We start from the raw sequence: 14,218 nt of genomic DNA on the forward strand, positions 1-14,218 counted from the left end.
GTGTGTTTATGGGGCAGTAGCATGGACTCTTAGCAGAGGAAGAGGGTGGGGGTGGGGGACTTGGTGGTGACAGGGCACCATTGACCGGAACCCTTGAAGAGGGTGAAGGATCGCTGTAGAGTGAGAACTGGGGCTGATGAGGTGGAGGGCGAGGAATGGTTGAAAATGAGATTTTGGAGGTCTCCCTAGGGGTACGAGAGAAAATATAACTGCTTTTACTATTTATTTTTAATTTCATCCACTTCAAATTTAAATTTTTGGTATGTCCTCTATAATTTACATTGTGTATCAGTAAAGTCATAAGAGTTTATGATCTTAATTAAATAAAAGTGCATATATGGAAGCATATCCCCCCTCATTTTGGGGAATGGGCAGTCAGCAAGGGGAGGTGCCCCCGGGGTGAGTGGCAGAGTAGCAATTTCTCTGCTGCGGTGAGGGCAGGGATGGGGGCCCAGCCCTGTCTGTCTCCAAAGTCTATGTGCTCTTACAACGTCAGACGTGTGAGTCATGGGACGGAAGTGCTAAAAGATAATTTTCAGGAAAAAGTAAACTCATGACTCGCACATAGATGTAAAAAGGAATATATGATTTTATCTAACTCATTCAGCGAGGGAACCAGGCAGATATTAAAATTTGTTCAAAAAACAACGTATTTGTTTATAGAGAGTTATGAAATAGCTCCAGGTGAAGAATACCTACAATCAGATAACCCAGAAAGTTGTTCTGTAAACAAACCATAGTTTCTACTGAAGTATAATTTTTTTTTTCCTACAGAAAGTTTCTCCCTACAGTGTTAGTGTGCCACAGCGTGTCATCAAAATCAGAACCTAAAAGGCCCAACAGGGACATAAGCAGTCGTTGGGAATCCAGTAATGTTTTGAGAAGCGAGGAGGAGACCCAGGGCAGGGAATCAGGATGGGAAGGGGGACGGGGCTGTGAGAATGAGCCATCATGGATGAGGGCAGATGAAGACAAGAGTTTGCGAAGCTCATTTCTTATTGGAAAGTGGAACAAAGAGTCATTGTTACTTTTGTTTCAGTATTTTTTAAGTTTTCTTTCTTTTCAAGTAATTTCTTTGTAAAATTTTATTTATTTATTTATCTTAGTATTTTTATGTTTTAAATTTAAACTTTAGGTAGTTAACATACAGGGCAATATTGGTTTCTGGAGTAGAATTCAGTGATTCGTCACTTGCATATAACACCCAATGCTCATCACAACAAGTGCCCTTTTTAATACCCATCACCTATCTAGCCCCTTCCCCACTCACCTCTCTCCATCAACCTTCAGTTTGTTTTCTATCGTTAAGAGTCTCTTATGGCTTGTTTCCTTCTTTCCATCCCCCCCCTTTCCATATGTTCGTCTGTTTTCTTCCTTAAATTCCACATATGAGTCAGATCATATGGTATTTGTCTTTCTTCAATAGACTTATTTCACTTAGCGTAATACAGTCTAGCTCCATCCATGTCGTTGCAAATGGCAGGATGCCATTCTTTTTGATGGCTGAGTAATATCCACTGTGTGTATATGTGTGTGTGTGTGTGTATATATGTATATATATATATTTATGTATATATATATGTATATGTATATATATATATATATACATATACATATATATATATATCCCATATCTTCTTTATCCATTCATTTGGGCTCTCTCCATAATTTCACTATTGTTGATAATGTTGCTATAAACATCGGGGTGCATGTATCCCTTCGAATCTGTATTTTTTTTATCCATTGGTTAAATACCTAGCAGTGCCATTGCTGGGTCGTAGGGTAGTTCTATTTTTAACATTTTGAGGAACCTCCATACTGTTCTCCAGAGTGGCTGCACCAGTTTGCCTTCCCACCAACAGTGCAAGAGGGTTCCCCTTTCTCCGCATCCTCTCCAACCAGTTGTTTCTTGTGTTGTTGGTTTTAGCCATCCTGACAGGTGCGAGATGGTATCTCCTTGTGGTTTTGATGTGTATTTCCCTGATGATGAGTGATGTTGAGCATCTTTTCATGTGTCTGTCAGCCATCTGGATGTCTTTTTTGGAAAAGTGTCTATTCATGTCTTCAGCCCATTTCTTTCTTTTTTTTTTTTTGTGATGAGAAATTTCAAGATTTACTCTTAGCAACTTTCAAATATGCAATACAGTATTACTATCTCCACTTCTTTATCCCCTATTCTTTTTTTTTCATTTCTTGACTGCATTATTTGTTCTTTGGGTATTGAGTTTGATTTTTCTAAGTTTTCAAAATATTTTAAAAAAATAATGCTTACGTTATTTTTCCAATGCTCCAAGCTAAGGGGTCCAGAGATGATTACTTGTGTCACCTAGGGCCCGGGGGGAGCTGGGGTCCTGACAAAGGAAGACTGACCCCAGAGCCCATCTCTTAACTGCTTTGCCCCACAATCACATGAAACAAAATAAAACAAAACACAATTATTCTTTTAAAGAAGCACTTTTAGATTTTGCTTCGTGTGCGTGATGAATCCAATAACCCTTAGCATTTCTTTTAATAGACGCCCGTGCTCTCATCAGACAAAGAATTCACCAGGGCAACTTGCACTGACTCAGAGCAGAGCCCCAGTCTGGATCAAGAGGACAGCCGGAGGGACAGTGCCTCCCCAGATGCAGGGGAAAGCCTGGGTCTTAGGCCAGAGTCTTTCCAAAAAGCCACCGGGGAGGCACAGTGGGACCAAGACCTAGAGAGACCCTGGGCCACTTCCCTGATGCATCGTCAGGACTCCCCCCCTCATTTGTGCAGACTTCAGCAGGAAATGGATCCATCAACATGGGCCACCTCTTTGGAGAAGGATATGAGGCAAAACTGCTATTCAGTTTGTGATATCAGGAGACTTGAAAGGTAAGGATCACTACGTTTGCAGATATTTTGTAAATGGTATGCATTTCATTGCTAGAAATTACAATCAAGCAGTTCATAACTGTGTTCAGATGCTTACTAGGCCCAGCACTGTTCTAGGCATTCGGCAGGGGTGATGGGGGGGTGTGGCAGAAAAAGGAGAAGCACAAGGTCTGGAGCTGCTGCAACCACAGTTTGTGAGCTTTTGGGAAAGCGAATCCCGCCCAGGGGTCCTCCAGTGCCCTTAGAGCGTACAGATGGCGGGCCTCAGGTGCTTCTCCCAGCATACGAACCTTTGTGCTACATCCTGCGTGGCTTTTTTTTTTTTTTTTTAAGATTTATTTATTTATTTGACAGAGAAAGAGAGAGAGAAGGGGAGGGAGGGGCAGAGAAAGAGAGAGCATTCTCAAACAGACTCCCCGCGGAGCACAGATTCCCCACATGGGGCTCAATCCCACGACCCTGAGACCATGACCTGAGCCAAAATCAAGAGTTGGAAGCTTAATAGACTGAGCCACCTGGGTGCCCCCACCCCCCTGCATGGCCTTTTAAAGTATTACGGTAAGAAAGAAGTTCCGTTGTATGCATCACCATTTTTATTGCAAAATAATACTTGACAGTCAACAGCAGCTTAAAAAAAAAATCTATGTCTTTGAACCTCAGACTGAAATGCTCATATTAATAGCCATGTTTAACTTAGCCTTCATTTTGTGCCCATCCCCCACAAGTATTTCCAGTCTCCCATCCTGTGCTGATAGAGAATATTCTCTTTGATTCAGTTTGACAGTACTTATCACAAAGACTGAAGGTGCATGGGAACCTGTTAGGAGCAGCGAGAAGGGTACAAATACTGAGAAAGGGTGTGATACTGCTGCAAGGCACCTGCTAGCTAGATGCGCCAGCATCTAGTGCGGAACATAGTGCGGAACGGCGGCTGTGCGTGATACTGGATAAACTCGCTGCTGTGAAATGGCTCTTCTTTGTTGCTCATCCTAGAGGGCTGCACAGGGCAGATCTAGAGGGACTGGTCGGTGACATGAAATATGAAGCAGCCGTGTGATGTAATTAGGCAAGGTGAGATCTGTGACTAACAAGAGCCGGGTGCGCATTCTCTAAAAGGGTTCAGGGGGCGCCTGGGGGGCTCCGTCGGCTAGGCATTTGACTCTTGATTAAAGCCCAGGTCATGATGTCAGGTCAGATCGAGCCCCACATCCAGCTCTGGGCTCAGCGGATTGAGATTCTCTCTCTCCCTCTACTTCTGCCCCTCCCCTGCGCGCGCTCTCTCTCTGTCTCTCTTTCAAAATAAATAAATAAATAAATAAATAAATAAATAAATAAATAAATAAATAAATAAAAGGATTCACGTACAATCTTTATAAGAATACCATACCAGCCAAACGAAAGCTAACTCGTGTGCAGAGTAGAGCAGAGTGGGCAAGCACATTCATCAGTGGTATTCATTTTCGTTGTCTGAAAATGCATAAATAAAAGTGTATTTATAGTTTCTTACAATTGTGTTCTAGGCAGTAATTGATATACTTGGTCACGTGATAAAGGAAAGTCCTTCCAGAGGTTTATCCAAGGACAACTATCAGTGTGATCTTATAGGAAATATAAAGGACCTGTACTTCCTTATAGATTTTCGAAGGTTTTTGGATTTTTAAAGGTTTTACTGCCAGATAGTTCAGGATGATGGACAGAAACCCTGAGCATTGGATTAATGGATTATAGAGTGACTCTGGGTTTAGGTGCAAGCCTGGAGTTTGATTTGCCATGTGCCTTTAATCTAATATAGTTACCAGTCATTAGCAATAGGGGTTTTGTTTTTGTTTTTTTGTTTTTTTACTAATTATACGTTTAGTTGCTGTTTCATTCATGGGGTCACAGAATGTCAAGGTTGTTCAGTATAGAAATGGTCGAATCCAACCTCATCCCCATGCCGAATCTGTTCTGCAGCATCCCCGAAGCAAGGGGCCTGCTTTCGACCGAATACCTCCAGGGGTGCAGAACTTGCTACCTCTCGAAGTGGCCCATTTTATCACCATGCGGTTGTTCATCAGAAAGTGCTTCCTTATATCAAGGTGAAATCTGCTTTAACGCCTACTTCCTCCCATCTTTTCGTCATTATTTTTGCAGGAAACATCACATTATTTTATTTGTCTGAATCAAATTAAATTTGGCTTCATGTTTCTTTGTGAAAGGGTATTCTTGATGTCCAAAAGATGCCATTTTTGGAGGGGGTTGCCTCTGCTAGAGTTACACAAGAATCCTGAGGGCTTTTCCGGAATATTCTGGTGGACCTTCTGGTATTCATTTGGTCATGGTTGCTGCCACATGCTTGTTACCCAGGCCATTGTGGTCCATGGAGCCACAGGCGGGCAGCCTTACTGTTTCTCTATCGTGGCTCCCTCCATGGCCAACACCTCCCCCTTATACTTGGCCTCCCTGTGGTGGTGGTCCTGGTCATGACAGTGCTCTGCCTCCTCACATTTCCTGGCTTCATTTTTGCTGTGTTTTCTTCCCGCAACCCAGGAACCTTTCTTTCTCTCTGAAGGAAGGACTCAAACCCTATTACCTTCTCCTCTAACTCTAACAAGACATTAGCTTGCTCTAGCTGCATACATAGTGACTGCCCCCTAGAGGAAGAAAAGCATGGCACATGCCCAGCAGTCCCTGAACACATCCCCCCAGCTCCCGGTGGGATTGTGGCTCTTTGCAGACTCTTCTTAGAAGTTCCTCAGTTCCGAGGTGGCTGTCCCCGGCAACTGCCTCTTTGTTTCTGGCATCTGTGAGTCAAGCTCTCTTGCTGCAGTTTGGAACCAAAAGAGCCCGGACTTCTTGAACATATAGCCTTGGTTTCAGCTTTACCATGTACTCAGTGTGCCTGGACTGTTGACGCCTCTGAGCTCGAGGCTTCTCAAATGTCAACAAAGAGCCGGACACTGTGCAGGTCAAAAGAAAGCACACCTGCTGAGTGCTGCCTGGCGCCCCGCGGGACCTTAACACAAGCCACTTTCTTTGCCTTTCTTGCCAGCTGAAGAACAGGTCCCGTGAACTACAGTGCCCAGCGGATGGCCAGAATTTACCAGCTGCCAGGGGCTAAAAAAGCCAGGTGGCTGCCAGCACCCCAGCCAACCAGAGTGTTCATGGAGGAGATGAGATTTTACTTTCCTTCCTTGTTCTTCTCTTTTACGAATGTCCAGCTAGAGGCTTGGCCTTGTCACAGGAGACGCTTGTAAAGCAGGCTCATAAGGCAGTACCGTACATTTTCATGGAGGAGGGTTAGAACTGCGTGCCTGCCAGAGGGAGGGCTTGGCCCTTGGCTGCAGTCGCATCTTACGCGAGGTTGGTTTCTAAAGTTGGGGCCTGAAGCGAAAATCCTATCAAGTCACGTTGCACTTGAACACCACTTTGAAAGGCATGGTGTTCTTTGCTCCCCTGGTGTGGGAACAGATCACTTGTTCTTTGGTGGAGCTTTGGGGGAAGGGCCTCGCTGGATGCCAATGCTTATCTTTACGTGCTGGGCTCATCGGAATGAATGGGGGTGGCAGAGTCCAGGCTTCCACACGTGTTCATTCCCAGGCTTCCGCTCATGCAGTGGAAGGCTGGTCGTAGCAGGATTGGTATATGCTTATTTCTCTCTCTCTCTCTCTCTTGCCTAGAACATATAGTTAAATTCAGGTAAATCAAATGCATGTAGTTTGAACAAGTGTCACGTAATGAAAGTGATGTTGTAAGTCTTCATGGTCATTAAGAATGCAAAACGAAGCCAGAATGCAAAATGAGATGAACCTAAAATTACTGTCTACCTTCTGGGGTGGGAGCTGTTCCTAGATTAGCAAAGGATGAGTAGGAGACTACAGGTCTAACTCAGCAGCAGCTGTCGTGCCCTCTGTGACATCAGTGTAGCTAGCCGAGGCTGGAGGCTGCTGGGCGAGGGGGCTGTCGGTTGGATAGGAGGGCACAGGGGACCCCTGTGAGGTCGGAGCGTGCCTGAGGGAAGCGAATGAGGCAGGTGCCTGGCCGGGAATGGCTATCGTCTAAGAGCAGAGCTGGGGCCGACAGTGAGACTGGGGCCTGGTGCTGCGTCAGCAAGCTTCTACCCTGCACACTCAGGGGCTCCGAGCGGAGGGGCGCTCCCCAGCCCCCTCCCCAACCACACATGGCCAGCCACACCACTCGAGGAACTTCTAAACACTGATCTTCATCTCAGGATTGTCACGTGAGCTTCAAATTCCGCAGTCCACTGGCCTTCCCTCTTTGCTGTCTTAGACACTGCAGGTTCACCCTTGGGGTCACCAAGCCCCCTCCAGACACTCTGACACCTCGCCTCCTGCAGGAAGCTTATTAGAGAGGTTGGAGGAGGACGGTGTCAGGAGGTCAGGTATGAGCAGTCGGGTACTGAGGTAGCCTGGCTGTGCTTCTTCTCCACCCTGAGAGAGGGAGGGAGGGAGGGAGCGAGCAGGCCCCTGCTGAGGACAGGGGTGGGGTGCGGCAGGGTGTGGGGTGGGCCTGGGCAAGAGGCTGGATTTCCCGTGCTTTGACAAAACTTCCACAGTGATTCCTTCCACGTTTATAAGAAAATGCATTTTCTATGCAATTTGGTCAAGTGCTTTAAGGTTTTAAACCGATTTTCCCTCAAAGTGCTTGGCGATTTTAAAATATTACTTTCTTAACGTTAGTGTTCTCTTCAGTCCTGGTAGCACACAGTCTCCTTCCTCTGCACAGGAGTGCGCTCTGCTCACATGAAACACGTATTTACATATACGCTGCAGGCCTCACGAGCAGAAATACTGTCTTTTTGACAGTGAGACTCAGGTGGGGACAGACACTCCAGTTCTGCTGGGGAGGGGGACCAACCCTCTGGGTGCTTGGGGGCTTGGAGCTCTTGGGAGGCACCAGAGCTGAGCTTAGAAGGGGCATTTGGGGAAAGGGCAGGGTGGGGAGGGCAGGGGCACGTAATAAAGCCAAGTCATTGCATCGGGTGTGGGGAAGGAGGCTGACAAATGGGGATTTGCGTGTTTGATGAAAAGCTAAATCTGCGTGCATTTCTTTTAGATTTTCCTCCTCATCCTCTCTAGCTGGGCTTTCGACAGATATTTTCTGAGCAGTTCTCTGCATGCTTGAAGCGCTGTTCAAAGCGCTCTGCCGTCTGTCAGGACTGCTTTTTTAATCAGAGAGCCTGTGGGGCGACCCTTGGGCGGCCCCTGGAAAGCCTGTCCTTCGGCTGTTGTGTCTCTGCGTCTTCACCGCCAGACAGCGCGCCTCACTCACCGCTCATCTGCCTCCTGCGTCACACGGGGACTGAATGTCACTCCAGCTGGCTGCCTCTCCAAATAGGCCCTCTCTCAGCACTCCGAAAAGGCCTCCATACGTGCACGAAGTGCTTCGAAGCTCACCTGCTTGAGTTGCTCCCAGCCTCCTGCTTTGGCCCTTTCCCTCTAACGCCTCTGTTGAAATCCTAGTCCTAATCCTCTCGATGACAGCCCCTCCCATTTACTGAGGACTCACCCTGTACCCGGAGCCACAGGCGGACGCTTCAGAATTATGTAGTCTAAGCATCCCAGCAATCTTATAAATTTTTCGACCTTCCCATTTTCAGATGAACAAACTGAGGTCCCAGAGAAGTTAGTAAACTTGCCTGAGGTCTCCCTGACACTCCCCATATGAAGAGTCAGTCCTAGAGCAGAGTTGTGGCTCTGTTTTCAATGCCATGTCCTCCGGCAAGTCCTCTGTGGCCTCCTGGGCTCAGTCAGGAGCTCTCCCTGCTCCCATAATGCTCTGTGCTGCCTCTACCGTAGCACTCTCTCTCTCTGGATTGTAACAGTTGTTCACCGCTTGCTCGTCTCATTAAATCAGGGGACCCTCAAGGACAGGGGCCACACCTTACTCATTGTTCAGAGCAGTCTCTGGCAGGAGCTGTTTGGACCCTGGCTGGCTCTCCTGTGCTGTGTCAGCATCCTGAGGGAAAGAAAGGTGGGGAGAGGAATTTCTTATCAATGCTGGAAGACACATGGGTTTTTGTTTTCTAGTCCTGAGCTGGATACAGATGATGAGGAAGGAGACACAGGTCATCTACTCGAAGCCCCTTCCCCCACTGTGGAAAATGAAGCCTATCTTACCATCAGCTCTACATCGGAAGGCCAGCTACTCTGTGAAGAATGTTTGGAGGCAGATTCGGGGACCATTCCCTTGCCGCAGTTCTGTTCTTGGCGTGCTCTCTCGGAGTCTTTGCCTGCGGAAGAGGCGTGTGACAGTGAGAGTGAGTGGGAAGACCTAGAGGAGGCTGTGGACCCGGATGAGGGCACCCTCAGGTTGGTATCACTCTGGGTAGACTGAGGCTGGTCTGAGTTCTTTTAGTGGGGCTCAGTGTTTCAGTCCACTTTGGCTGGGTGACCGCCCATGGGCATCTCCTCGTTCCCCTTACGTCTCCTCAGGGGGTCACACCTCATCATGGCACTTACCATGGACTGTGTTCCATGACAACCACCCTATAAAATAAGGTTATTGTCATTCCCATTTTACAGATGACGCATTTGGGACTTTCCCAAGGTCACACAGTGGGTAAGTGACAGAGTCAGAATTCATCCCTGGCTCTCCCACTCCTCAGACCATGTGTTCAGTGCTCTCCCTGCTGCCGCCAGCGTGTGGCAGGGTGCACCGTCTCTCTTGGTGGGCTGCTTGTGAGGTGCTGACTCCTATTTTGTGTGCTCCTGCCTGGCCTCGGGCTCAATATATTTCAGAGAAGAGCCGTGGTCTCATGTAATGTGGCCCTTCTCAACACCACTGTGTCTCAACACAGTGAGCTTTTTCTTGATCAAGAAAGTCAATCTGTTAACAGAAGATGTCACCAGAAGTCGGGACTGGGTCAGAGAGCTGGGGTCAGATGGCACCGATGAAGACAAGGGAAGAGTAAGTGTAACAAAAACTGTCAGATGGGGAGCAGAGTGGATTAAACTCTTGACAGGTTGGTCAACCACCCAATATTCTGTTAAAGTGCTTACAGCATATGTTGTTCCAGTGTTTTTGAAATGCTAAATGTTCAAGGAACTTTCACATAAACACATTTTTAAGGCACACTGAAACTTACTGAGGCCTTGGCTCATGAAGATTTGGGTGTGACTGAAACAGTCTTGTTCACCTTCATCCCACTGTGTCCTAGCTACGTTTTCACTGCAAATGATTGACCTGGTTTCTTAGAGGACAGTGGCAGGCAAGCTGAGAAGGTGGGTGGATAATTGAAACTCAAATATGACAAAAGGACTGGTTCTGATCTGAAATAGGAAGCAACAGGTTAATAGAGGGGAGGACATGGAGGCTTTGAAGACCATGCCCACCATTCATGGGGAAGTTGGACACTGACAGCTTTGGGGATGATGCATGATGGATTCATAGAAGTGTGGTTCAGGCAGAGAGTGGCTTCTATGTGGAGGGCAATCTTTCTGGAGTGGGCTCCTCAGGGCTGGGGAGCTAAAAGAAGATGGGGTAAGCAATGCTTTGGGGACACACCGGGAAGCAACTTAGGACCCCCAAGTTTCATGAGATGTCCCAGGAGATCTGCAGTTCCCCCAGGGATGGGAGCAGAGAGCAGTGTAGTGACAAGAGGGCTTTTTGGTTGGAGAGGCCCAGCCTCCAAGCCTGCCTCTGCCACTTACTGGGTGACCTGTAGCAGATGACTTTTAAACCACCGAAGACTCAGCTGACTACCAAATGGGGATAGCAGAAGCCACCTCGTACTGTTACTGTGAGAGATGACAGTGCATATCAGGGGTATAGCACACTGCCTGGTGCATAGTAAGGACTTAAAAAGGGTTAGTTCATTTTAGTCATAAATCATAAAGGAGGACAGTACTTCAGTGAGATGAAGCAACCCTATGAATGTATTCAACCCTGTTGAGTTTTTTTCCACGTAGGCAAAGGAACTAGGTAACTTTGTCAGACTTGTGCTCTAATGTGAGGGGTGGGTTGGGGAGAAGTACTGGGTCATGGCAAGAGTGTCTGAATGCGGGTGGACTGACCAGCCCTCAGCTATGGACAATGGCTTGGGATGTAATTAGGTCTAGGCCTGCCGCAGTCACTTCTACTGTGCTGATCGAAGGCAGGCCTGCAGGTTACCACTCAGCGTGTGAGTTCACAGCCTGGGCTCCGTGGAGCAGCCCACAGATGGGCTTCTCTACAGTTAGAATATTGACTTCCATGCTTCTTTTGGAAAAAGCACCCCCCCTTTTTAAAAGCAACTCTCAACATACTTTAAATTCTCTAAGTGGTCCATAATCCCCAAAAGATTAAGGCTATCTGTTGTATATATTCTCTCTTTTATCCTGGAAGTGGGGAGAAATTTTAAAAGTTATAAAGAGGACTTTACTTATGGATGGAGTTGTGCCTCTTTTTAAACTGTATAACAAATTATTTTCTTTGGTCCTTTTAGACAATGAAATAATAATGGTACATAGGTAGTTTCCATAAATAATTTCATTTAGTCCTCATATCAACTTTGAATGGCATTCTTATTCCTCTCTTATAAATGGGACTGGGAAGGTTTATTTAATTTGTCCAAGATCGTAAAGGTAGCAGGGGCAGATTCACAGTGCATCTGTCTGATTCAACTTTTGGTGCATTTTTGCATTTCCCCTAGAATGTGTTTTCCACGTGGACTTGTGTGACACATATGTCTTTCCATCACGTGTCATGAGTCTTACTATTTCTCTCACAAAATATTTCTCTCTTAGGAGGCTAGAACAATCCCTGTTGTCTGGTGGGATTGAGAAGGCAACTGAACTGTTCTCTTTAGTGAAGGCTGCTGGCCAAATGGCAAGGCAAGCCAGTGAAAGCTGCCTATTGTTTTAGGTGAGCAGAGAAAGACTGAGAGTCGCCTGAGGCAGAACCCTGAGGATTCTGCTTGGACACCCTTTTGACGGTGATCACATGGAAAAGCCCTCAGATGTCCTTGGTCCAGAGAATGTACATACGAGCTCAACAACGGGGGAAGAAGCCTGTGGGTCCCTGAGGAAGCCGCAGGGAATGGAGGGTCTGGCCTAGTTAAGAACTAACTTTAAAGCGATCATGTCTGTCACTTCTGAGACTCATTTTGAATAGCGATCATGACCTCTCTCCCATTCTGGGGTTTATGTTGAATAAAGCTGTGTGTGTGTGTGTGTGTGTGTGTGTGTGTGTGTGTGTGCGCGCGCGCGTGGGCACGCGTGCACGCACATGTACTCACGGGGGGCTTCCCTCTTGTGAAAGGATTTGAGAACCAACCGCTGACATCAAGATAAGCCAGCGCAGGATGAGGTCTCACTGCTGCGCTCGGACACAGTTTCTGGGACAGATGCGATGTTCCAGTTTGTACTTTTTAGTTCTCCATTGATTGAGGGCGTTTCCACAGATTTCAAGGTGCTGTCAGTTCCCTCAAGGGAATCTACTGAGAGACTTGGCTCAAGGCCATGGGAATAATGTGTTTTCACATCTTTCTGTGTTCTTCCTATGCAACTCCATATGGTTATAAATTCTTTTAAAAGCATTTTCCTTTTGAACTCAGCAACCTGATCCTGAAGACGATATGAAGGAAAAATAAGATGGGGACATCTAATGAAAAAAGAAAGAGAGAAGTGGTAGATCCAGCATTGCCAGAATTTATGACACACAGCCTCCGCCATAACAAGAAACTAAAACCATGTGGGATTAGCAGATGCACAAAAGAAATAGAGCTGGTGGACCACAGTGGGAGCCAAGGAACACACTTGGCATGACATGATGATGGATACGTGGCAGTCGGCATTTCAACTTGGGGGAAGGAAGCCACCTTCACAGAGAGAACTGGGGTAGCTGGAAAAGAGGGTTTAGATTCAAAGCTCATTTCATCTATTAAAATTACAGATGGGTTGATTTAGGAAAAAAAAACAGAATAGCTGTAGAAAGCGGACTCTAGTTTTATCAGCTCTACAGAGGAATAAAACACTTCCGGCTTACAGCACTAACAAGGCATAACAAAGAGGAACTACTAAGTTGACAATATTGAAAGAGTTAAAACTTCTGTACAGCAAAAATGCCAAAATTGATGTAAAAATAGGAGCAATGGATTGGGAAGCATTTACATATTGTGAATAAAGATGAATATCTATAATATTTAGAAAGCCCATGATGGTTTATAATACATTAATAAAGGATTTCAGTAGACAATGGACACAATAAAAATGCAATGGTGGAAAGATACATATTCTAATCAAAATAATGTCAATGGATTAATTTGTGTTCACTACATTTGCAAAATTAAAAAAAATACTATCCAATATTGGCAAAATTTGAATGAAATTGGTATGCTCAGAAATATTAAAGGCCATAAAAATGCATATGCCTAGTACCTAACAATGCTAGTCCTGAGAATTTATCCCAAAGGAATAATTCAGAATAAGAAAAAAATCTGTTTAAGATGTTCATTGCAGTGTTCTCGATAAAATCAACTTGAAAAAGATGAAAACGCGTTAGAATGTAGTAATATTGAAGACAGTTATGTCAGTGTGGTAAAAAAATGAATAGCATAGAAATGGCAACAATAAAATGTAATATTAAAGACAGAATGGTAAAAGAAAAAGGACAATTATGGTATAGTAACATCATGGGATATTATGTAGCCAAGAAGACAATAAAACAAGTACAAAAGGTCACAATTTAGAAAAGTGTTTGATACATGGGGCGCCTGGGTGGCTCAGTCTGTTCCGTGTTTGATTCTTGATTTTGGCTCAGGTCACGATCTCACGGATGGTGAGGTCGAGCCCCGCGTCGGGCTCTGTGCTCAGAGGGGAGTTCGCCTGAGATTCCCTCTCTCTCCCTTTGCCCCTCCCCCCACTGACACACTCTCTCAAATAAATAAATACATCTTTTTTAAAAAAGTGTTTGATATAATAATTCTAAATTGCATTTGGAATGGCACACTGGTGACATCCACAGAAGGGCGTCTATGAGTACACACAGACAAGTATAGTGATGGAAGAGAAATCACCCAGCGTTTGGGTGATAGATTAAGAGAATATATTTTGTTAAAAATCCCTTTACTCTTCTATACTTATTAATTGTATCATGAATTTTAAGTTGAAAAGAAAGAGACCAAAACAGAAAAAAAAAAAAAAAGACAACAGAAGAAATAAAGACAGAGGTTTAAAAAGCCCGCGCTCTAAAATTTAATTTATGAACACTTCTCTATGTGATTTTATTTCTAATTTCTTGTTCTCTTTATGAGAGAAGTCTTACAGGTCATTTGGCGTGTTTTGCTATTAATGAAAAAGAAATGTCCAGGCATCTGAACAGTCTTGTTTAAATGCGCTCAGGACCGGAGCCAGCTCCCTTCGTGCACTGTTACACAGTT

General features: G+C 45.4%; 1 protein-coding gene across 1 annotated transcript in view; it reads left to right on the forward strand.

Moving 5' to 3' along the window:
* Positions 1-13,158, forward strand: part of FRMPD2 (FERM and PDZ domain containing 2) — an 82,126-nt gene extending 68,968 nt beyond the window's left edge. Inside the window, exons 26-29 of the mRNA XM_087862953.1 lie at positions 2,516-2,859; positions 4,813-4,937; positions 8,889-9,170; positions 11,704-13,158. Coding sequence (XP_087719079.1) covers positions 2,516-2,859; positions 4,813-4,937; positions 8,889-9,136 — 717 coding nt within the window. The 3' untranslated portion in view covers positions 9,137-9,170; positions 11,704-13,158. The remainder of the gene's footprint in view (positions 1-2,515; positions 2,860-4,812; positions 4,938-8,888; positions 9,171-11,703) is intronic.
* Positions 13,159-14,218: the final 1,060 nt, after the last annotated feature.

The sequence above is a fragment of the Ursus americanus genome, chromosome 6 (assembly GCF_024610735.1).
Source record: "Ursus americanus isolate L20-20 chromosome 6, mUrsAme1.1.p, whole genome shotgun sequence".
Classification (NCBI taxonomy): Eukaryota; Metazoa; Chordata; class Mammalia; order Carnivora; family Ursidae; genus Ursus; species Ursus americanus.